This window comes from Tauraco erythrolophus, chromosome 11, assembly GCF_009769465.1.
Source record: "Tauraco erythrolophus isolate bTauEry1 chromosome 11, bTauEry1.pri, whole genome shotgun sequence".
Classification (NCBI taxonomy): Eukaryota; Metazoa; Chordata; class Aves; order Musophagiformes; family Musophagidae; genus Tauraco; species Tauraco erythrolophus.
Window position 1 is genome coordinate 18,316,638 of NC_141475.1, and position 23,950 is coordinate 18,340,587.

At 49.1% G+C, this 23,950-nt stretch overlaps 1 protein-coding gene across 5 annotated transcripts; it reads left to right on the forward strand.

Annotated features, from left to right (window-relative positions):
* The first annotated feature begins 1,024 nt into the window (after positions 1–1,024).
* Positions 1,025–23,844, forward strand: PCYT1A (phosphate cytidylyltransferase 1A, choline). 5 transcript variants are annotated; one of them, XR_015222409.1, is made up of 10 exons: positions 5,155–5,185; positions 8,783–8,916; positions 11,762–11,861; positions 14,087–14,203; positions 16,189–16,340; positions 17,154–17,232; positions 18,000–18,142; positions 19,201–19,389; positions 19,985–21,942; positions 22,652–23,844. XR_015222409.1 is itself a non-coding variant. In XM_086618482.1 (9 exons), the coding sequence occupies exons 2-9, from the start codon at positions 8,800–8,802 to the stop codon at positions 20,189–20,191; spliced, it is 1,104 nt and encodes a 367-aa protein (XP_086474608.1). In that variant the 5' UTR covers positions 1,025–1,051; positions 8,783–8,799; the 3' UTR covers positions 20,192–23,844. The 5 variants fall into 5 exon arrangements, 4 of the variants coding, with proteins under 4 accessions (XP_086474608.1, XP_086474605.1, XP_086474607.1 ...); XM_086618482.1 differs by lacking the exon at positions 5,155–5,185 and adding an exon at positions 1,025–1,051 and having other exon boundaries at positions 19,985–23,844; XM_086618479.1 differs by lacking the exon at positions 5,155–5,185 and adding an exon at positions 1,064–1,075 and having other exon boundaries at positions 19,985–23,844.
* The last annotated feature ends 106 nt before the right edge of the window (positions 23,845–23,950 follow it).

The following is a 23,950-nucleotide window of genomic DNA, read 5'->3' on the forward strand; positions in this document are numbered from 1 at the left end:
ACAGGTGGACAATTTCAGCAGCATGAATAGCTTTTAGAGTGCTGAAGTCGAGTGAGGTGGATCCTGAATCCTGCCCTCACTGATCCTGATCCTGACTGTGGACTCACTCTGTCCACACAGCTCTTGGAAAGCAGAGTAGTAACAAACTACGAAGCACCTTCGAGAATCACTCTTTCGACTACATTCCTGGAGGCAGCATGCTCCCGTTTCTCTAGTGTGTTTGTTTGAAAGTGGCTTCCTCTCATTTTCCTCTGAAAGGAAATAGAGGGTAGCTTCCCCGATTGCTTTGTTGCTACCTGTGGCTGTCACTCATGAAGGGAGCTGCAGAGAGGATGCAATGGTGATGTTCGGTTTGTGCTTGAACCTGGGGGTGAGAGTTTTGGGGAACTTTCCCCCCAAAGTTCCACAAGCTCTACATAAAGACACTTGCCCGGAGACAGTATGTGCCATCAGCCTTGTTTTGCCACTTCTATTAAGTCACAGTGATTAAGACATGATTTTTCACCTTGCACTCGCTCTGTTTCAAAGGCTTTCAGCAGCTGCTTCACAAAGTTGTGCAAAGCAGGTTTGAGCCTGTGATCGTTCGGCTCCAGCCACTCTTGGCTGCGGCCTGGGCAGGGTACCGGGTGCTGTTTTCCCTGGAGAAGGATCAAGCAGCTGCTGAAGCCATACGGGCCGGTATTCCTGCCGAGAGCAGCCAGCTCTGCCCTAGGGGTTCTCGGCTCCCTCCTTCCATAATCCTCTGAGTTTACGTTTGACACGCGAAGGGCCGCAGCAGCGAACCTCCGTGGGGCCGTTCCCCCGCTCCAAGTACGGAGCCGCGGGCCGCCCTCGACCCTCCGAGACCCGCCCCGGCGGGGGCGGGACCTGTTTCGAGCCGGAACGGAGGTTCCGGGCGCAGTTTCCCGGGGCGCGGCCGGTCCCTTCCTGCCGTTCCGGCCCGACACGCAACGGCTCCGCCCGCCGCCCCGTTGGCGTTGGTGAGAGCGGGGCGGGGTCGCTCCCGGGAGCGGCTCCGGCAGCGGCGGCGAGGCCGGGCTGCGGCGCGGAGGTGCGTGTGGCCGGCGGCGCGCTGGTAGGGGGGCGGCGGGGGGACCGTGGGGTCTGTCGCGGGGCACATGGTGGACCCCGGGGGGCTGCGCGGTCTGTCGCTGGGGGCACACGGGGGGGTCTGGGATGGCTGCGGGGTCTGCGGCCGGGGTGCCGGGACAGGGCACTCGCTGTGGGACCGGAGGGGTGTCCGTCCCGGGGGCTGGAGGCAGGTGGGTGGGTTTCGGCACATGGGGGGCACCTCACGCCACCCCTGCGGGGCAGGCAGGGGTCTCTTCCCGGGACCTCTCTTCCAGCACGGCGGCCGTGGCACAGGCACGGGGGGAGCCCCTCCTGGGTACGGCGGGGTCGCTGTGCGGTGGGGGGGCTCTGGGAGGTGCTGGCTGGTAGGGACATGAGGCGCTTGGCTTTGGGCAAGGGGGCAATGTGTGCTGGGGAGGGGGCGTGGTGCACTGCTTCCCCTTCGGGGGGGCTTGGGGAGAAGCTGGGGCACAACGCTCGGGGCATGGCGGGACCGGCTGCGGTGGGAGCAGCCTGAGAGGAGGCAGCAGCAGATGCTTTAGGAAACTTTCGGAGTGCACCCTTAGGGCTTGGAGCTTGGAGGACATCCACCAGCCTAGGGGACACAGCCAAGGCCTGGGCAGAGAGGAGCAGAACGAGGAGGAGGTGGCCCTGACTGCGGAGAAGGAAGGTGTGACCTAGCTGCTGTGCAGGCACGCATCCTCTCTAACCCGCTTTTTGTGTCCACCAAAGTCCTGGATGCACTGATTACTCTTTTTGTAATTAGAGCTAAAGTCTGCAGGAATTCCGAGAGCTGTGATGCTTCTCGGTAGCCATCGCTCGCTGTGGAGGGAGGTGCAGGATGCTGCAGGTGGCCTTCCCTCCTCCGTCCCCACCCTGTGCTGTTGCAGCACCAGGTCCACCAGCCTACAGCTGGTGTGGTCAGAGGCAGATACTGATGGGTTTCCATCTGCAGGACCCCTGGACCTGAGGGCAGCCACCGTATTTGCTTTTGAAATTCAGATGACAAATATCTGTAGTTTATTTCCTGAAGGAATTTGTTGTATATACAAAGTTATTAGAATTCTTGAATTGGACGTTTCTTGGTCCAAGATCTGGATTGTAATTGTCTTGAAATTACTGTAGAATGAGCCAAGAAAAATAATTGTTGGAGCAAGGATTTGGTATTGATGCACAAACCTACTAAAGGAGGTTGCCTCCTGAAGTCTCTGAAGCCTCTCTTGTTAAGCCCTAAAGAGAAAGCACGATGCAACTCGACAGAAAAGTCAGGCCACACATTCTTGTACTTCATTCATAGATTCATAGATTTCTAGGTTGGAAAAGACCTTAGAGATCATCGAGTCCAACCATCCCTAATCCCCATTAAACCATATCCTCAAGTAGATCATCCACCCTATTCTTAAACACATCCAGGGATGGGGACTCAACCACCTCCCTGGGCAGCCTATTCCAGTGGCTGACAACCCTTTCAGAGAAGAAATACTTCCTAACATCCAACCTGAATCTCCCCTGACTAAGCTTATACCCATTTCCGCTTGTTCTATTACCCAACACTAATGTAAAGAGCCCTTCCCCCACCTGCCCACCATCTTTTCTCAAGTATTTGTAGCCTGTAATCAGGTCTCCCCTCAGCCTCCTCTTCTCCAGGCTAAACAGCCCCAACTCCCTCAGCCGCTCCTCATAAGTTTTATTTTCCAGCCCCTTGACCAGTTTAGTCGCCCTTCTTTGGACTCGCTCCAGGAGCTCAATATCTCTCTTAAAGCAAGGGGCCCAAAACTGGACACAATATTCCAGGTGCGGCCTCACCAGTGCCGAGTACAGTGGCAGGATCACTTCCCTGCTCCTGCTGGTCACACTATTCTTGATACACGCAAGAATAGTGTGACCATTGTCCCTGGGCAGGCTCCACATCTTCTCTGATATTTTGCATAAACCCTACTCTTGCTTTCGCTAACTGCAGCAGAGACTTTGTCGCATGCCAGGACACTCCGTGCCTTGGGGTTATGATGTACCCAGAAGGGCCGGGAGTTCATGGAGAAGGTCTTTCCAGCAGTTTCTCTATTTTTGTGTGTTTCACAGCATTGCTGCTTAGGTGATCACACTGCTCTGTTTTCGACTGTGGTGTTAAAAAAGAATTACCGTGAGCCATTTGGGACTTTGTTGGTGAAAAGCAGTATCTCTTCATCTGTTGCAGGACATGGGTACCAGGTCTGCATGCTTGGGCTCTGCTTGAGCAAATATTACCAGCCTGCCTGTAGCAGTGGGCAATGCAAGGCTTGGGGTTTTTTTTTAGCCAGTATAGCAACGTTCTGGGTCTGGGTGCTGTTAGACCAGTTTGTGGCACTAGCTGAACTGGGATCCCTTTTATACATTTGTGTGGCTATTAATACACAGTAGGATAGCTGCTTTTGCTCAGCCTGAGTAGCTGAAGCAGCCTGTCCTTTAAGTGTAGACAGGACTCTGCCTGCCAGATCCTGCAGTAACCTTTATAAGGGGCTTGAGGGCTTAGACAGTCTCGATAAAGCAGATGCTGGCTGTGGGGAGAGCAGCTGTGCTGGGGAGAGTCGCGGTCTTCTCTGGAGGTGAGCAGGCTGGGTCGCAGCCAGTAGCACTCAGTTTTTAAGCAGATGCTCTCAGTCTAGAGATTGAGGCGAATCTGGCCCTCGCAAGCCTGGACTGGGAATCAAGTTGCCTTGGAGACTGGGCAAGATTTTTTTAAGCACGGGTTGAAGCCAGATCCTGATCTCTCCCAGTAGTTAAGTACAGGTTAACCATCGTCTTGTAAACAGGCTTTCATCAGTTTCTCACTGTGAGGAATCTTCTGTCATTAACCTCTTCTGAGTCTTTCTGTCTACAACAGATCTCTACAGGGATACACGCCAGTAAGGTTATTCGTAAACTGGGAGTTGGAGGAGAACGGGGGAGAAGGATTCTCTTTTCCGGGTGGCCGAGGAATGCAGGATCACTAGGTACTTCACAGCCTGGCAGGGGAATTATCTGAAGTGACAGGACTTCTTCCTTTTCCCTGAGGCTCTCACTTACATGCAGTCCATGTGTCAAGGCAATTCTTCTCTGCAGACAGCTGGCAGAATGCAAAGTTTAGTAGTATTTGCCTGCAGATGAGTCAGCAGAAGAGAAATAGCTTGCTCCTGTAAAGTGGAATGATCTTGTAGGCAAAGGAGCACTTGACGGTCACATCTGACTGTGCCAATGCCCTCTAAGTTGAGAGGAATGATAGGGGAGCCTGGCAGCAGGCAGTATCACCCAGGCAGCCCGGGAGCTGTCAGTGTTGGAGGGGCCTCACTGCTCCAGTGTGCCAGCCTGGAGCTGACTCGGTTCCCTGGTGGGAAATGCAGCAGCTTTGGGCTGGAGCATTTACTGAGTTGTTGGAGCCGGCTCTTGTTTTGCACAGGCTTCCAGTTTACGTAGCAGGATTTATTTTGCTTTGGCCCATCAATCTGCAAGTGAAAAGCAGTGGAAGTGGCAGAAGAAATCCTGCTAGTGCATGTAGATTTGCAGATAGTATTCTTCAAGAAATTCCTTGGGATGTCAGAACACAAGGAATGCAGGTGGGCCAGGTCCTCATGCCAGCAGTGCGCTTAGGGTGCAGACATGTCTCGTCTGTGCCAGGCAGGCAGGGCTCTGACACCACTGAGGGTAAACAAAACATCAGTACTGTCCGTGGAGATGTGGACAGTGAGATAAGGCTTTGGCTAAGCAAGAAGATTGCTGCACTTATTCTGACCTTCTCCATCTGCCAGAGAAGTGAACTTTGGTGTTGTGGTTGAATTCCAGCTCAGATGATGGTGTAGTTAACTCCAACTAAGGGAGAAGTTTTAAATTCCGTCCCTGCCTATGTATTATTTTTTTCTTCATGGTAATCAGTGCTTGTCCTTCTCTCTCAGAAGTGTCTGTGTTTCAGTGGCAAATTATATGAGCTTTATAGTGTTGTTTTCAGCAAAGTGGTGGATGATTTCTGAACATTGTTTTTTTCACAGTTCAAAGAAAATTGCTGTTTCTCTCTTCAGCTGCTTCCCCTCGGACGGGGAGAGCAGCTCTTCTCCCATCGGGCAGTCGGCGGCTCCTCACAGAGCCCATACAACTCTCTCTCAAGGTGAGCTGGCAGGTGATGCCAGGCGGGTCTTTGATACAGGATGTGCCCCAAAGAAGTAAGTTTCAGAAGCAAAGCCCCAGGTGTTTTGTAAAGTGTCGCCGAGGCTGTGATCTGCCCATGGCTTTCCTGAATGTGGCACTTCTTAACTTTGCTCCTAACAAGCAGTTTCTCGTGTTCATCACAGACTCAGTAATGCAAGAGGGTGACGCCTTCAACAAAACAGAACGATGTGAATATTTTACAGCAGGGCTTTTTCTTCTGGTTATGCTTGGTTTTTATCTTGGAGTTTTTCAGAGTGAGCTTTGTGAGTTATCTTCTCTTTCCCCTTCCCCATCTGCTGGAAATGTAATTAATTTTAGAACAGTCAGTGTTTTACGTGTTCAGGGAAGCAAACCTGTGTGCTCGTGTGTTAAGCTCAGCTACAGATTCTTGATCCCGTTGTTAGTAAGTAATTGTTTGGGATGCTATTTTAGTCATTTGAGTTAAAACGAAATGTTCTAAGATTAGTAGCTTTATCGCAGTAAGGCGTAGTTTGTTTTTAACAGCAATGTGTTCCTAGTTTTTAATGAAGACGAGTTTGGTGCTGGGAGGACTTCCCAGAAACGTGCTAGCCACAGGACAGAGATTTTAAAGCTCTGAAGACTGGTGAAACTATTGTTTAATTTCTGCATTAATTTGAGTAATTAGCAGAGTTGCTTCACTCCTGAGGTGTCCAGCTCAGCTCTGCGGACGCTGCAGAGGCTCCTTCAGCAACATTCATACTGTAACATCAGAGCAGAGAGAGCATATCTGTGCTGTCCTCAAAGCAGGTTTCTCCCTTGGTACATCAGGTAGAGCTTCTGCTGCTGCTGGGTGGCTGGTGCTGTCTGACCGCTGCTGCTTATTTAATGCAAAGCAAATCCATTCACTAGAGCTATTGTTTGCCATCGTTTGACTACATATACACTGAGAAGTGGAAAAGTCAGTGAGGGTGGAGGAAAGCGGCTGGCTGGGTGTGGGACGGGTTGGAAGAAGCTTTTGGAGGTTTCTCCTGGGCTCGGACAGTGCTGCTGTACATCAGCATAGAGCCGAGTGTTGCCCTGTGCTGTAACCTGCAGCTCTTTGGCTGGCCTTGAGCGCTGCACCCAGCAGCGAGATGCTGGTGATAACTCAGCAGCGAGTGTGCTTGTGTCAGAGGAGTCTGCTTGCTCCAATGGGCCAGGCTAACATGGGAAGAGCTTTACCTGTTTGTGTGTAGAGGCTGCTATGTCTGTTCTTCAGCACCAAAGCCTCTGCCAGTGCTTTTTAATATTTTGCTGGGCAGTGGTTCAGAATGACTGCATTCAGGGTATTAACAGATGTTTTAATTGTCCCTGAAGGGAAGGAAAGCGAGTGGTCAGAGACCAACAGGTGACTTGAAACAGTGACATTGTTTTGACCAAGTAACAAGAAAGTCTGCTGCTGTTTTTCCCCACTGTTTCCATGAATGCTGGGTTTACTTGAACCACAGAGAGAGGTCTGCTGCTTTTTGTGAACTAGATGGTTTCTGATAGGACCATGGTGGTGAAGTGAATAACTGATACAGTGTGCTTGCAAGATCTTGCAAAACCTAAGAATTACTTGTGTCATACCCCGCGTTTTCACAGAGGCACTCGAAGCTGCTGCATTTATAGCACAGATCTTTCCTGAAAGTTAAACGTTTGCTTAAGTGTTGAAGAATTGAAGCTCAGGGTTGCAAACTCTTTTTGCCTGAGACTGCTTTTGCACACTCTTGTATGTTTGTCTGTTGTTAGGAAATAGTAAATTAATTACTAGAATAGGGGAAAATTCTGCTTGACTCACAGGTGTTATGAAATGAGTGCTGGATGGCTCATGCGGTTCTGAAATGTCCTTGTGGCTGCTCTTCACCATTACTTTCTTCTTCTCCACTATTTTTTTTGCTTCCCAGTCACCTAACATTCTTTTTTCCTGTTCTTAGTGCATTGTGTTAGGTCTGGGATACTCACATGCATGTAACCCAAAACCAGTTCAGCTGTGTTTGGCCCTAAACTTGTTCAAAAGGTATCATTTTGTTGACGGTGGGTGGGGACAGCAGTATGTTATCATGTTATTAAGCTGCCTTTGACTCCTTATTTTGGAACATTCCTTAGCTTGAGTCATTTGCACTTGAGTGAGTCTGATCATTACATCTGCTTCTTAACAGCTCTCTTTCACAAAGCCCACACTTCTTGGTTGCTGAGCAGCAGAGCTTTGCCCAGCAGCCCTTTCTGAGGACAGTCCCAGATCGTCCTGAGTAGGAACACTTGGCAGAGACCCTCTGCCAAGGAGAGAGGTGGTGTTCAGGGGGCTGTCTGCCATTTCTCCTACCTCACGCTTGCCCCACCTAATGTGTTCCAGCACACCCATTGCATGTGGGTGGGGAGACTTTTTTAAATTCCACACAGGTCTTATTAAGGTGTTGAGGCACACACATAAGCATTGTTCGTGGGCGGAGAGGTCATGCTGCTCTTGCGAACGACAGGTCAGAAGTGCCATTTGCTGCACGCTTCAAGTGAGCAAGAGGGATAATACTCCTCTTTAGTTATAAACTTTGCAAATCTAGCACCCATTTCTAACTCCTGCAGCAGCTGAAAAGGGGATGTTTGCTGTCGTGCCTTTCTATAAATCCCTAGCTTTGCTTCAGCTCTGTGAAGTGCTGGGCTTCCTAATGCTCTAGAGCCCTTTTAGGAAGATACTGGTGACTCCAGCTCAAAAGCAAGGGTAGCTTACTTCCAGACAGCTGTCACAATTTGTGTCCCACACTGGTTGTCTGTCTGTTCATCTCAGAAGCAGTTCAGCTGAACCACCACTAATCACAACCTGGTACCTAAAGTGCCAGAAGTAAGTCTGCCCTGATGTGGTGTCAGCAGCTGCTGCACCATCAGCTGAGTTGCTACTGCAGTGGTGAGAGGGTACAAGAGGGGAGCATGGTGAACAGCGATCCCAAGGTGAGCTGTCCCCACTGGGGAGCTGCAGCTTGGTCTTACACAAGCAACAAAGCAAACAGCAGGCCAGCTAGTTATTTAAGTTACCACTGTGGATTGCACCCCTTCCCTCACCCTTGTCCTTCTGCTTAAACCTGCTCCTTCCTCCCGTCGAGATTGTACAAGGATGCACACGCCCACCATCTCTCTTGGTGGGTGAGAGGGAGGCGCAGAAGGGTAGAAGAGTGTTTGCGTTCATCGAAATGAGAGCTGGGGGAGAGCTGGGCATGCCTTAATCCTTAGATTGCTTTTCAGATGCTAAAATAGTATAATTAGCCTTGTAGTAATGATTTATAACTTGCATTGCAACTCTTGTGTGAGTTTCTCTCCAGCCGGCTGACTGCTGCACACTTCTCTCTGCAGAACAGCTCTGAGTTGCATTAAATGATTCAGTATTCCCACCAGGCACTGTTTGTCAAGCCTTGGCAGCTGACGCCAAATACAACTGGCTAAGCCCCTTGTTAGGTGGCTGTGTCTTTGCGCTGACCTTCTGTACACTGTGTCTGCTGTTGACTGATTCTGCTTTGGAAGAGCTGAGAAATATCTCTCTTTTTTTTTTTTTTTCCTCTCTCCCTTCTCCTTCATTTTGTTCCAGTTCTTGCACTTGGCAAGATGGAGCCGCCAACCTCCTCCAGGCTGAATTCCCGAAAGAGAAGAAAAGATGGATCTGGGCCCAATGGAGCGACAGAGCTGGATGGAATCCCTCCAAAAATGTCCCGACGCTCATTCGTAAGTAAGCAGAGACAGGAGCTTTAGGTGCCTACAAGATTAGGACATTGAGCTGTAACAGCAGAAAGATACATGTGATGGTTTTTCTGTGGACGCAGAAAACAAGGAGTGGGGGGCAAGAAGCAAATAACAGTAGCTGTCCTTCTTGCAAAGCCGGTTTAAAATCTTCCTTTGTTCATACTGATAACATACATACAACGTGGGCTTAAATTAGGTCTGAGGCAAGCGGCACTAAGCTGCTTTTGTGGTGTGTCCGGCTTGTTTGTGTCACTTAAGCTGAACTCAGAGAGGCATGCGAACAGGTATCCATGGAGAAATAAGAATTCATTTCTCACAGATGGGTTTTCTTAAGTGACCGAGCAGGAGGGAGAAATACTCCAAACATGCATGTAACAACTCATGCACCTCACAGAAAGCAGCCCTGTTCGAGCCAGGGGAACTGCAGGAGGGTCTGAAGTCTGCAGGCACGCACAGAAGCAATCTATAGAACCTGTGCTCTGAAACACCAGGAAGATGACTGTTCGCTTGATTCTCTTGGTCGGGCAGGAGACTGCATTTATGTTGCTGATACTTCAGGAGTGTTCATTAAAAAAAGAAAAAAAAACCCAAACCAACCCAAAACAAAAGAATTTCTTCTTCTAGATTGACCTTGGGATGGCTTTAACAAGCTAAAGCCAGTGGAGTCTCTTCTAAAGGGGGTCTGTGCCAGTTAATGTCAGTGTAAAGAGTTGACTTTAACTTGTCCTTGCCACAATGTTGTGATGATGGCCTTTTTACAGCTCTTCTCTGCCCTCTTCGTGGAGCTGTCCTGTGTACCATGTGTGCTCTAGTTGGTCTTTCCTATCTCTGCCAAAAGCCAGCTACAATCCCTGCCACCTCATATTGGGGTCATAGTCCTTGGCAAAATATGGTGATGTGTTGCAGCTTTCCTCTTTGATAACAACGTTTTGCTCTTCAGGAATGCTTCAGTCTTGTCCCAGGGCATTCGACAGATGATGGTGAAGTAAGAGCAGCACCAGCAGTGAGAACTGGGGAGACAAGCATTGGGAATGGAAGCTTGAGGCGTTGCATGACTTATCCCACAGAGCCTTAAATCCTTCACTGTTGTCAAACCCCACCCTATTCCTCTTAAAGACAAACCCCACCCTATTCCTCTTAAAGACCCCGCATATTTTGGTAGGGAAAGAGAAGTGCACAGGTTATTCCATGGGAATCTCTTGCTCTTCAAGTTGGTGTCTGTCCTGTGTTAGAAGTAAAGCATCTGTCTGCGAACAGCACAAGACAAATAATATCTATCCACTTTCTAAACTTCCTGGCTGTTTTCTAGCCATGAGGCTAACACAGACCTTCCTGATGAAGCTTTTTTTTTTTCTTCCTTTTGTGAAATATTTTATTTATAGTAGCAAGAACAATAGTGTTGCCTAACTCTGACATTACCTTTAAGCTTTTACTGCTCCCAACTAAAGCAGTGGGGCTCAGCAGCAGATGGTAGTAACCAGCCTGCTGATGCATAATCCTGTTGTATTGTGCACGTCAGGTTGAGTCCTGACCCTTGTAGGCACTGCAGAGAAAGGGCAAGACTGTGGCAGGAGCTTTGGAGGTCACTTCTCTGGGATCCTCTGATCATTTTGATGGGTTTTTCAATGCTTTCATTCCTAGCTTCGTATCAGGTGTGTGCCTATCAAACCGCAAAGAATCTGGTTTTATTCACAAGTCCCAGATATAATGATAGTGATGAAGGGAGAGACACATGGGCCTTAGCTGTGTAAGGATCCTGGTAGAGGAGGTGGTGTGTGAAAGTGGGTACCAGAGCCTCAGTAAATTAAGGAGACTTTCAGCACCATCGTTTTGCTTGAGGGTAGTGGTTGGTGGTTGCTTTCTTGTGCACCTCACTTTGAGCGCTCTAATAAGGAACGACATTAGCAATAATAGCAGCGGTCTTTCTGGTTGCAGTGGTGCTGGGCAGCATGGCAGGATGCTGCCATGGGACAGGAAGTCAGAGAGGAAACTGCTGATTAGCTTTTTGCAGCTTGAAGGTATTATTGTGATGATCTGTGAGCTTGTTTCCTAGTCTTCTGGCTCAGGAAAGAGACATCCATTGCTGCCCCACACCTTCCAGCTAAGAGGAAATTGAGCTGTTTGTTCTGTTCTGGGAAGGGCAGATGTTTTGTTTCCATTCAGAGGAGACTAGAAACAATACCTGGGCATCAGCTGCTGATCAAACATACTGCTGTGGTGGAGCTAGCAGATTAGAGGGGTTTTCCTGCAGCAGCTGGAGATATTCTGCCACAGATTGAGGTCAATCTCTCACTATGTATGGCTCAGAAATGGGTGATGATACACATATTCCCTGGGAGTTTGTGCTGCTGTTGGTATTGCTTTTCTGCCCGTTCATGTACTCAAATCAAGGAGCTGTTACAATTTGTACATCACAGCACAAGCACTCAGGCGCAGCAAAAGTGATGGTGTTGCCCCGGGGGGCATAGCTGGAGCTTGTGATGAAACTCGAGGTGTGATGAAGCTTGGCTTGTGCTGCTGTGAACTGCTGTTTGTCAGAAGTCTGGGTTTTACCAGCTGCAGGTCTGAGCCTCCAGTTTTCTTGGGTCCATTATGACTACTGTCTTCTTAATTCTACTTTTCTCTCTCACTTCCTCTCTAAACTCAGGCTAGTCACGCTGCAGGGCTGTTTTGAGGTTTGACACTAATTAGTCTTTTAGTACACGTGTTTGAATCGTGCAAGGACAGAGCGAGTCACTCAGTGACCAGGACACTGCAGTGGCAGTGCTGCCGCTGTGCACTGCACTCACCTCTGCGTTCTCACCGCTAACCTTCTCTGGCTGTTTAGGGACTGAGGGAGCCGGCTCCCTTCTCAGATGAAGTGGAAATCGATTACAGCAAGCCATACATCAGAGTAACGTATGAAGAAGCGATGAGAGGAACCCCATGTAAGTAAAAAACTGGACTGGAGGGGGGTTGTATGAATGTTGGGGTTTGGGGGGGGAGGGGGAGGCGAGTATGACTGTGATATCTCTGAGGCTGAACCAACCTCGTATGTCAGATGAGGTTTGTAGTTGATGACTTAGTTAATGCTGTGGTGATTAGATAACTGTTCCCATGTGAAATTGGGCCTGCCAGTACAGCTGAAATTGGAGCTCATGTGTATGAGGAGCCATACCTTCACCAGTAAGACTATTTGAAGCAAATAGATATTTGTGGTTTAGCTCTTCTTGTGCCACTGACAGCTGTAGAGCAGTATTGGAGCTGAACGATTTTCTGTACTGCTTTGTCTGAGGCAGCTTAAAGTTGAGCACTTTAAAAGTCATCTTTTCTGAAACTTGAAATGGACAAGTAAAACAAACATATATCTTTGTCCAGAATATCTCATTCTAGCCTCGATTCGAATTAAAGTCAGTGTCGTTAAACACAGTAGGCCAGCCCCACAAGAAGAATGTGTCTTTTTATTCTGTAAACCAGGCTGGGAAAAAACACTGTTCTCTTTGCAAGTCCAAAGGGGAGACAGAGGCAGGACTGACTCCTGAGGGATGGCTGCCTCTCTTGCCAGACTGTGCAGATGGTGCTGTCTTACTTGGCCTCTCTGTTATGGCTACAGAAACAATAAAAATACTGCACTTCTACCTACCTGACTGTTCCTGAGAGATGAGCCAGCTCTGATTAAGACCTGGCAGTGGTTTCCTGCAGGAGGGTCTGGAAATCCAGTGCTTTTCACAGTCCACATTAATTTCCCGGCTGGAAGTCTCCAGAACCTGCACAGAGGTCTCTGATTTCAGCAGTGTTGGCTGTCCTGCCTGCTAAGACTAAAGTACACTGCATGCTTCCTTGTTGCTGTTTATGCCTGCACTCAGGAACTGTAGCTGCTGCAGGTATAGAGGAAAAGGGAAGGATGTCGCAGCCACTTTCCAGAACATGATTGCACTTCAGTAAAGGCCTGCCAGGACCCATTACCTTCTGGTATACAGAAAGCTTTTGCAGTCTCACATCTCCAGATCTTTGGCTCTCCAGAGCCTCCTGGCGTCTTCAGACTGAGGTGGATTTGCTGAAAAACGATTGATTGTAAGAGGTTGTCCTCAAACTGACTCCTCTGCTTAGCTGGAATCTAACAACCCTACCTTTGCATCAACTCATCCTCTTGCTGCCTTCCAGGCTTTATCCTTTGGTACCTTCAGGACTCTGCCCAGACCCAGGGGGTTTCAGCTCTCCTGCTAGCTCTTCTCTCTGCCCCTGCCTTGCTGCTGCTTTGGTGTGCCTCTGCTCACACCACTCCTCTGAGCCTGTCTGCCCGAATTGGGCCAGAGAGCAGCAGGCTGTTTCGAAGTGTATCAGATACCAAGAACGTGGGGCTTTCTGTTACCAGCAGCAAGAGGGCTGGAGTCCTCTGTGGTCCCAGGAGAGTCAGGGAGCCTCCTGCTATTACGTGGCAGTGCTAGACTATGTCACTTTACCTGTGTGTTGACCTCAAAGAGAAGAGCTACAGTTTCCCCTGGCAGAGGTGGCCTGTGGAAGGTTTTGTTCCTCCTTATTTATCTATGGATTTAGCTGTCAGTGCCAGCGGTTCGGCAGAATTGTGTCTGCTTTTCTTTGAGTAGTCCAGCTGGGTTTTTTGATACAGCCATATACTTCATGGGACTGGGGAAGCTGATGGTGCTGGTGGGGAATTAGAACAGTTTGGTCCCTCAGCCAGACTGATACCTGTGGCAGTGGGCTGCAGAGGAGGATGCTGAAAAGATCTTGAGATACCATCCTAGCTGGCAGGGGGAAATCAGGCACCTGTGAAACATTTTGGCCAGGTTCCCTCTGGTAGCTCACTGCTGTGCAAAAAGTTAATGCTGCATTTGGATTTCCATAAGAGGGAGATGTCAGGATTTGCTTTCCCCTTGGTCTCCCTTCACTTTGTTTTGGTGAGTAAGTGGTAGGTTTTGAGTCTGTCTTTGAACCTGGTTGTATTTCAGCTCGATACTCAGCTGCATTTATTTCCATGGGGGAAGGCAGAGTGCCAGCCGTTTCTCTTCACAAATCTTTCCTGCCTATGGTTCTGCATTCTGCCAGTTTTCTGCAACACCCCTAAGAGTTTCAGAAGGTCCCCAAATGCGAGCATGAACAGCAGCTGCTTCTCCAGGAAGGTATCTTCACAAATGTGTCTCTGTCCCCACAGTGGATCGCCCTGTCAGAGTTTATGCTGATGGAATATTTGATTTATTTCACTCTGGACATGCCCGGGCCTTGATGCAAGCGAAGAACCTCTTCCCAAACACATACCTCATTGTCGGAGGTAAGGAGTGACCGTGTTGACTTTGGCTGTCGTAGGAGTACAGTTTACCTCCATCACGGTTGTGCATACAGATGGCATAGCAGAGTTTTTGTCTTTACAGCCTCAGCGGCTCTCACTGCAGCCACTTATCCCAAACGTTCTTGGAGTCTTATTGCAATATATTGAGAGTTAGTATGTCTGCAAAAAGATGTCCTGTACCAAATGAGCACTTAAGAAAAAGATTTGTGATCAGGCTGTTCTAGTTTGACCCTTCTAATTTTTGATGAATTCTGGTGAGTTGCACATCTGAGTATCAAAATATATTAGGGGCAGTTGGACATCTATCTGCCTCTTGAATGAGACCATTAAAGAATGAGGAACAGTCCCTCTGTGGCTGATTGAGCTTTGTGTCACCTGTATCACCCTGCAAGTCACTTCCCCATTCCAGATCTCTGCTGGGGATTGCTTATAGCTGATCTCAGACAGGTCCCACTAGGAGCATGGAGGTAATAGTGGCTTCATGGGCATGGTGCCTGGCCACATGGAAGTCAGCGAGGCCCCATTTCTTCAGATAAGTTCCCCATTTTATCTGTTCAAAAGTCTTTAAAGGATGCTAGGAATATCCTGCTGACTGCCTGAGGGCATCTAGCAGAGGTGTTTCAGCCAGGTCTCCTTCAAGAATAAATGGGCGGGGGGGGGAAACACCTTTCTTCTGGCTGCTGTAATACTCTGGCATCTGTCAGGCACCGTACCTTCACCCACCTTAAAGACACATCAGGCTGTGTATGTTGTCTATCAGGAGATGACCTCTGGTCAGGCTGCATAATGATGTTGAAGTATCAGAGCCGAGAGTACCTTTGACTAGTTTTGTCATCTACTGTTATCTTTGAAGCAAAATGAAGCTCTGATCCTGCAATAGAGCCATCATAACATCTTTGTGTGGTTTGTTTCCTTATTACAGTTTCACTTGCTGCTGAGGGTATTTTTATAGTGATACTTCTGCATTTTTTGTTTATGCTACCTGGAAGGGGAAGGGAGGGAGGAGAGCTGTAGCTCCAACCTACAAAGCACTCTGAGCTTAGAAATCTTGCAGGGGGAAGGACATCCCTACGTGCATAAATGTTGTACATCAAACAGGAAAATAACTTCAGGTCAAACTAGTAAAACGTTAGTGCAGCACGATGTGTGTAACCATGCTCCCTGCCTCTGGGAAACTGTTGAGGAGGTGGAGGGCAGTGAACTGGTCCCGTTGCACCAGGAACTGAGACAAGAGGCCACAGCCCAAGTGAACATAAGCTCCAAGCTGGGTGCGATCTCACCTGCTTTTTATCATCTGTTTGTCTAGAACATAAATACATCCAGTACCAGTGAGACTGGTAATGCCTTGTTTACTTTAGAGTCTGGTAATAAAACTCCCTCTTTCTCAGTGCCTTACATTGCAGATTAGGAGGAGTTAATTTATTTTCTCGTAGAACATAATAATTAAGCCAACTTGATTTGCTGTGAACTCACCCTTTGTTTTAATACAACTTTCCAAGAACTAGATTGTGGGATGGAATTTTTTTGAAATAAGGAGCTTAGGGAATTTTTTTTTTTCATGGGCTTCAGTTTCCAGGCCTGAGACATTCGTAGGTTAATAAGCAGATTTCTGCCTGATGGAGCCCCAGGGGCCAGGAGAGTTGTCTTCTGTATCGGCTGGTTTTCTTGATAAGCACTGTGGGCTCCAGAGACCTTGAGGGCTTGGGGTGTAGGTCCCGGGCTTGGGGTGTATGTCCCCAGCTTGGGCAGAAAAACTCCAAACAGCCTGCCTAGAATTGCTAAGGAGTTTAAGTGCCTGGCACCCCGCCCTGTTCATGGTGCTTTGTGGCTGGAAAAGCTGTGTTTGAAAGTGCCAGCACCAGCAGCTGGCATGGCCTGGTTTAGCAGGGGTGCGTGCAGGGTCCTTTTGCTGTAAAGCACTGGGGTGAGTACTTCAGGCTGACTCTTCTCTGTGCCTCTGTCTTCAGTCTGCAGTGATGAGCTGACCCATAACTTCAAGGGCTTCACGGTAATGAACGAAAATGAGCGGTATGACGCTGTGCAGCACTGTCGCTATGTGGACGAAGTGGTGAGAAACGCACCGTGGACGCTCACCCCTGAGTTCCTGGCGGAGCACAGGGTAACTTGTGACATCTGATCCGTTCTGAATTTTGATTAGCCTCTGTTTGTGCCTGCTCTTTACAGCAAGAATTCATCCATGGGGGTGACCTGTGCCTGAGCAACCCATTTCTGTTGAAACTCCTTAAATATAGAATGAACTGGGTTATGGGAATTGAGCGGGCGGCTTGGGAAACTAGAAGCACTTGCTGAACTGGCAGGTAGTGTTAAAAAAAAAGTAGAGATTGTGACATGGTGAAAACACCTGAGAGGGTTCTCACTGTTCCAGGAGAAGTTGATGCTGGTTACAGATTGGTGTGAAATGCAGTAGGGAGAGGATAACATGGATTGGAAGGGATTTCTGGAGGGCCTCTGGTCCAACTCCTTCCTTACAGCAGGAGCAGCTTAGATCTACGTCAGCTTCCCTGCAGCAGCAGACCAGGCAAGCTGTCTTGTCTTTTATTAGTCGGTAAGATAAAGTGAAAGGAGTCTCTAACATCTGTTGAACCACTTTGGGAGTTGAGGGAGTCTCCAAGGGAGTTTGTGTAGTTTACCCTTGTTGCTGTTAATGAGCCGTTTGTCTGTGGAGCTTAAAACAGCTGCCTCCTTAGTCCCAGCCTTTCCTCTCCGGTGCGTGCCTAAAATGGATACGGAATTGCCAGTGAGAACTTGGGACAGCTCTGTGTTGCTTTCTAAGAGGGGAAAGTGTCTTGCTGTTTTCCGTCACACCCCTGCGTGGAGGTGTTGAGCCAGAAGTTACCATCCCTTGGCAGAAAGCAGGAGACCTGCATGGTCAAGATAAAACGTTGACTCGCATTGCTTTCTTAATTTTCAGATCGACTTTGTTGCGCATGATGACATCCCCTATTCTTCTGCTGGCAGCGATGATGTTTACAAGCATATAAAAGAAGCAGGTGGGTCTGGGTCAGATTCTCCAGGGCTTCCTGTCAAAGATCTGCTGGAGTTTCTCCTATGCCACTGTATGGCAGGATTATGCCTGGGAAAGCAGCTGTGCCCCTCTGGGAACAACATCTGCCCAGGAGGGTCTCAGGGCAGGAAGAAGCCCAGCTTTGGGCCCTACTTCATAAGGCTAGGACTGTTCCATGTCTTGGGCCAAGCATTGCCCAGCATTAATTCCTACTTCCAATCTGGTTATTGTGATTGAATTAACAGCCACCTTTCGAAAAAACACTATGGTTTGGCTTACAGATTCTCACAAATGGAGAATCTCATGAATTTAGCAAAGTGACTCATCTACCTGTTTTCTGTAAAACTCAGTGGGGGTGCAACTTATTTAAATCTATCCAAACCTGACCATCAGAGCTTGTTATGTTTCCGCCCACTAAATTGTAGGACTCCTTGTCCTGTCCTTGTCACCACACTATTCTGTATGCAGTGGATTATAGTCAATAGTCTTCAAACCAGCTAAAGTGAAGAGCTTTTCATTAGAAGACATGGTATTTTGGCATGGTTTTGACATGCTTTGGTCTTACTTAGATCTTCCTCATAGTCCCGGAAAAGAGGACTCTGGTATTGTACATTCAAGGACAAAGATGTGGTGGTGTGAGGACAGTTAGGAAATGAGCTCTTGACAGGAGAGATTGTTTCCTAATAGAGGTGGCAGCAGCTTTTTGCCATGTGTCTTGCTACAGCTGTCCTGGGTCCTGTTCCCCAACTTTAGGCATGTTTGCGCCAACTCAGAGGACTGAGGGGATCTCGACATCAGATATCATCACCCGGATCGTGCGGGACTATGATGTTTATGCCAGACGGAACCTGCAGCGGGGCTACACAGCTAAAGAGCTCAACGTCAGCTTCATAAACGTGAGTTGAAGTGTGTCTCACCACAAGCTGCATGAAGCAGCATCTTACAGAGCGTGGAGATGCAGAGTCTTGTCTAGTGGTAGCACAGTCCTGCCACATGCCAGTAAAAGGCCACTCTGCAGAGCTAAGCAGTTGCACCAAGCCAGTGTCCTTGGAGTAGAAATTAGACTACTTCTGCCCCCGAAACTACCTCTGGGACCCACCCAGAGGAACTGGGGTTTTGCTAATACTGCTGTTTTGTCAGAAATGATGTTTTGCAAGTTGAAAAAGCTGGAGACAGGGTGTGTGGTGAAGTGTGTGTTTTCTCGAGTTGAATGAAGTGTGGGTTATTCTCGGCAGCAGCTGCTGTGTCTCATCTCTCTCCTCTTCCCTCAGCCGCCTTCTTAAGGTACAGTCATTTGTTAGGATAAAATCTGATCCTGTTCTCACTGTACTGTGCCCTTTCTGAAGCTGCAGGAGCAGCAGTGCTTGGGTAGGAGAGAAGGACATGTTCTGATCCTGTGCTGAGCAGCTCTAGGCCCCAAGCAGAATAGATGGCAGAAAGCACTTCTCATGTTGGAAGTAAAGCAGTAAACATTTTTTTTATCGCTCAGATGCTATGCCTATTTTTGTAAATACAATCAAATACAAAAATGAAACAGGAGAGCTAATGGCTGCTTGTCCTCTCTTTGGCATGTAACTCTTCCTCTGTTTAAAAACACCCAGCAAAAAGACTTGTGCTATCATGATATGCAAAGGGACCTACAGCAGGTCACTCAAACCTAATCTGTACATTGCGTAAATATTTCCCTCTTCCATGCACTCCTATTAGATAGTGCTTATCTCTGGGTTTAGTCTCGCTCTGTGTACTGTGCCAGTGCTTGCCACAAAGCGTCTCACAGCCCCGCTATGTCTGCCATTTAGTCTAGGGAAGAAGTGTCCCTGAAGGGAAGGAGAAGTGTCGCAAGACTAATGGAGATGCTGAGTCTTAAGCAGCAGTTCAGTGTAATAACACAGAGCAGAGGTGGTCGCCACTCAGATCTGGTGAGCTGTGTTCTGATCCACCACTTACTGTACAGGAGAAGAAATATCATCTCCAGGAGCGCGTGGATAAGGTGAAAAAGAGGGTGAAGGATGTAGAGGAGAAGTCAAAGGAATTTGTCCAGAAAGTGGAGGAGAAGAGTATTGATCTCATTCAGAAGTGGGAAGAGAAGTCTCGGGAGTTCATCGGCAATTTCCTGGAGATGTTTGGCCCAGAAGGCGCATTGGTAAGGAGGCACTCTGGGTAAAGGGGAAAGGGGATTTTGGAGAGCCCTACAGTCGTTGTAGGGCTTTTGGAGCCTACAGTCTGCAGAGCAAAGGTTTACAGTTTGTTGCAGTGCTCGATGTGCTGCCAGTCTCCAGACACTTTGTCCCAGGCTTGAGCAGCCTGTTTACAGGGAGCCCTCACCCTGGCCAACGGGCTAATGCCAGTTACGGTTGTAGAGTGAAAAGTCTCCATGTCCCACAAGCTGGCCTGTAAACTCCAGCTTGTGTCCAGCAGGCCACTGAGCAGCCAAGACATTGATTGGTGGTCACTGTCACTGGTCTAGGATGAATCTGAAGCTACTTGTTTTTGCCAGGCTCCCCTGTGCTGCTGGGTAAATATCACAGGCATTTCACGTTAGAGGTTCTTGGAAATGGGTGATGATTACACTGCCTGCAGTTGCCAAAGCCTAGAGCGATGCTTGAGCTTTTCCTGCTCTTACATTGCACAAAACATTGAAGGGACACAACAGCTCAAAATGCTGCACGAGCTGTAAGTAGTGTCCTTTTCCATCGCTGTCTGAGCCATGCTAACTGTCTTCCTTCTTTCGTTGTTAGAAACACATGCTGAAGGAGGGCAAGGGCCGGATGCTGCAGGCCATCAGCCCAAAGCAGAGTCCCAGCAGTAGCCCCACGCACGACCGTTCCCCGTCTCCCTCCTTCCGCTGGCCCTTTTCAACCAAGACTCCTCCTTCCTCACCGGCCAACCGCTCCAGGAATGAGTCTGCAGTCACCTACGACATCAGCGAGGATGAAGAGGATTAAGCTATCAGCCGGGATTTGCTGCGAACCGCTAATCGCCGAATCCTAAGTCCGGACTCACTGGGGAACTCTAAATGAGCAAGAGAGCCATAGGAACAGGGCTGACGGTGAGCGCAGGGCCTTGGAGGCACCCGTTGCTCTTAGCAAGGGCTGCTGCCTGGAAGCACATTGAAACCTCTTCTCTCTTCTCCTCCCCAAATCCCCTTTTTATTGTTTACGTTCTAGTGGTTTCCAGGGGGAAGATGGTTTTTATATTTTAAGAAAATACTCTTTTAAAGCGCAAATAGTAGCACTGGAGCATGGCTTTTGTTTTGGTTTCTTTTCCCCTGTTAGACCTCCAGGCAAGAGGGAGAGTGGGAAGACCCCGTCTGTCCTTTCTTTCCTTCAGCTCCTCTGTCTTATTCCCGCCTGACCCCCAGGCAGTATCCATGACGCTGCCAAACGAGAGACCCCTCAGTTCCTCAACCAGCATGACCTCGAGAGCACGCAAGAAGCAGTGGTGTAAAGAGGCTTCTAGGAAATAGAGACGTCTCTGCTGCGCTGAAGCCGATAGGAATTGATCCAGCAGACCCTGTAGTGCTTGTGTGCCTCGTGGCTGAGCTTCCCAGCGTGTTGTGGTGAGGATGTGCTGGGGAGGGGGCTACCAGCTTAGCACAGAGGACTTGCACCCTGGAAGAACTCGCAGCACCATAGGGTTGTACACCATGTAAATGCACAGCATTTGCGGCTCCAAATTGTAGGGGAGCTGCAGGGGCAAGGCCTTTCCAGCTAACCTTAAAAAGACTGCTAAATCTTGAGCTAAAATTCAGCCCTCAGTTGCTGTTGGAGAGAAGAGAATGAATATTTGCTTCGGGGCACTTGCTGTCCATGCGTTTCCTTGGGTGTGTAAGAGCCCAGGTAGGAAATGAATGTGTGTACTCCTGTGAGAAGTTCCTCGTCCCAGTCTCTGGTGTGTAACAAGTTTTACTGTCTGTCCCCGTGGCCCCTCAATGCTGTGCTCTGTGCGTGTCTGTCTGTGTTTCAGTCGCTGTGCTCTAAGGGCTGGAGCAGTCCTTTACACTGGTGCCGTGAAGTCGCTGCTATAAGGAGAAAACGTGAATTCGTACAGCCGGTGCGCTGTCCGTGTTGGTGTGTGCAGCTGGAGAGAGGAAGGGCACGTTTTACCCCAGTGAAGGGTCCCGGTGCCATGTGACGGGATACCCGGCTTGTGCAATAAATGCACAAATTGGTGCTCGCTTGCTCCACTCCTTGAGGCAGGTCAGAAAGAACATCAGAGGGCGCTGCGGCTTTTTAGGATTTTAACATCCAATCTGCTCGTTAGAAACCGTGGTCCAAGTCGTGCCTGCTGTCGTGTCTGTAATAAACGCCGAGCTTTGTGGCCAGCAGCTCCCTGCAGGCAGTTGCCCTCCCCGTGCTGCGTGCCAGTGTACCAGCACGTCGGTGCACGCTGACCCTGCAGCCAGTGCCGGAGAGACTGGACTTGCTGTTGCGTAGCTGTGGAGCTCCCACTTGCTTTTCTGTCTGGGTTTGCCTGTGATATCCGTTGTCTCTGGGTGGAGCTGCCGGGCTGAGTTGCCCGTATCCTCCTGCGATGCTGGGAGCAGAGGGCAGCTCGGATCCGGGTCAGCAGTGCTGCAGGGAGGTCTTCAGAGCGGGATGCTGGGCTTGAGGAGCAGCAGGTGCGAGGAGGCAAATCAAGTGCCCACCCCAGGGTCTACGCGGTGCGATGCTTCCAAGGGATGCAGGGCCCTGTGGTAGGAGCAGGCTGCCACTTCTTTCCAGCTTTTATTGTGGTGATCCTTTGTCATGCTGCCCAAAGAGCTTGACAGAGACTCTGTGCGTCTGTTGAGGCCAGAGGGGAGCGGGTACTTTGGGGATTCCTCATCTGCCACTTGGACCTGTCTCAGCAGAGACATGCACAGCTCTGGGAGCCTGGCTGGCTGCTATGGATTTTAAGCTGTAAGGAGCAAATAATGGTCACTTAGTACAAGCCAGTTGTTAATCCCCTGGTTTATGAGTGGTAGAGCACTTGCTTTATATCACCCACATTCTCTCTTCCCTCATCCTCCCCACCTTCTCATCCTCACCATTCCCTCAATATGGGTGTTGCGTTGCTTTCCTGAGCTGGATCTCAAAGGCCAGGCTGCTTTAGAGCCTTACTGCTGTTTTAAACACAAGTTATGTAACAGTGTTCTGTAATTTTGGATAACAATGGTGTTTTGGATGGTGGTTTGTTCTGCGGAAAGCTTAACGTATTTCTTGGTCATTCTGCAAAATTTGGGGTGCGTGGTAAAAGCCAGCCATGGTTTTACATGTAGCTTGGAATAACAGAGCTGTTTCTTGTAACCAATAATCTCTCCTTCCTCCTTGCACTTAAATTAAAATGGACACTCGAATCCCAGACTAGTCTTTTTTTTTTTTTTTAAATTTCCTCCTGGATTTCTGGACCATCCTCATCTCCAGTGCTGCCTTGTCCTATCAGCAATAGGACAGAGCTTGATTTTTGGGCAAGAGATGTGAGCTACGTTCTCCAGGAACTTCTTGTTACCCACAGATGTACTCAGTGCTGCTGCTTCAGGGATGTCCTGCACACCCCTAACCCCTCCCACACTCTTCCAAAGAAGCATCCAGAAGAGACACACTTGAATTAAGAATGAAGTGAGAGGTATAGTGGAAAAATAGAACTTTGCAATCATGTATTGAAGAACATGTGGAGCTTGATGCTGCTAAATCCAGAGATGTTGACTCCTGTGAGACAGACCTACCTCAGTTGCTCTGTAGATCTGGGATGTGAAGCTGCTGGCAGCAGCAGCCAGCCCCTGGGAGAGGATTTTCTGATGGCAGAGAACAGCAGCAGCAGGGCAAAGCCAAAAGGTGCCAAGGAATGCTGGTGGAAGCAAGACATGAAGAGCTTGGCACTTCAACAGCATGCTGGTTAGAGCTGCAGGAGGAGGTTTATAGTCTCTTGAGGAAATTGTGGCACACACCTGCACTGACATGGGTTCATGCATTTTATAGAGGCTGGGGGCTTTATCGTGTGGTCTAGTTCTTGTAACCAAAGACAGGTGCTGCAGCAGCAAATACACTTGGCAGTAGTGGTGACTTTGGTGGGACAGACCCTGCCTCCTGCCCTCAGGAAGGCCTTCTTGCTCCCAAAGGCTCCCTGGTGTAAAGGTGTGGGTTTCCCACCTGCTGCAGGTAAGGAGCTGGATCTGGTTGACTGACGGGAGGACGAGTTCTGCGTTTTGCTGCTTGCCTGGATGTTGTTTCCTGTCATAAACTCTGAGATTTCTGCGTCCCAGCACGTCCGCTCGTGCCTAGGAAGCCGTGTTGGTAATGGGTATGTACTGTTGCCAGGAATCTCGTAACTGATCACCAGTGCATCTTCTGACTGAGCGGTTTCGGTTTGAACACAGCCACCTGGAAAAAAGCTCCGAGTCCCTTTTTCCCCTTATACGTGGGGCAGAAAATTTGCTTTTCCCCCAAAGGGAATCAACTAAATAAATAAAAGTGGGGAGATTTGGCTTTCTGACTCTTTGCTTCCCCAATGTGTCGTGCTGGCCAGAGGTATTGTGGTGGGAGGGCACCAGGGTGCAGGTCAGGGGAAGCTTTAGCGATGCCTGGCAGCAGGCTCTGGTCTTAGCACTGACGGTCTGGCATCTGCTGCCCACCTCCAGCCATGGCATCACCCAGGCCTGCTGTCACCTCCAGCCCCACAGCAGTGGCTGCTTGAAGCTGGCTCCTCCCAGTCAGTGTTTGCTG

Bases quoted from the DNA above. Each gene is read 5' to 3' on its own strand.
- PCYT1A (XM_086618482.1), top strand. From the start codon at position 8,800: ATGGAGCCGCCAACCTCCTCCAGGCTGAATTCCCGAAAGAGAAGAAAA. The intron at 8,917-11,761 runs GTAAGTAAGCAG...CTGGCTGTTTAG, and splicing joins AAATGTCCCGACGCTCATTC to GGACTGAGGGAGCCGGCTCC. The intron at 18,143-19,200 runs GTGAGTTGAAGT...CTTACTGTACAG, and splicing joins TCAACGTCAGCTTCATAAAC to GAGAAGAAATATCATCTCCA.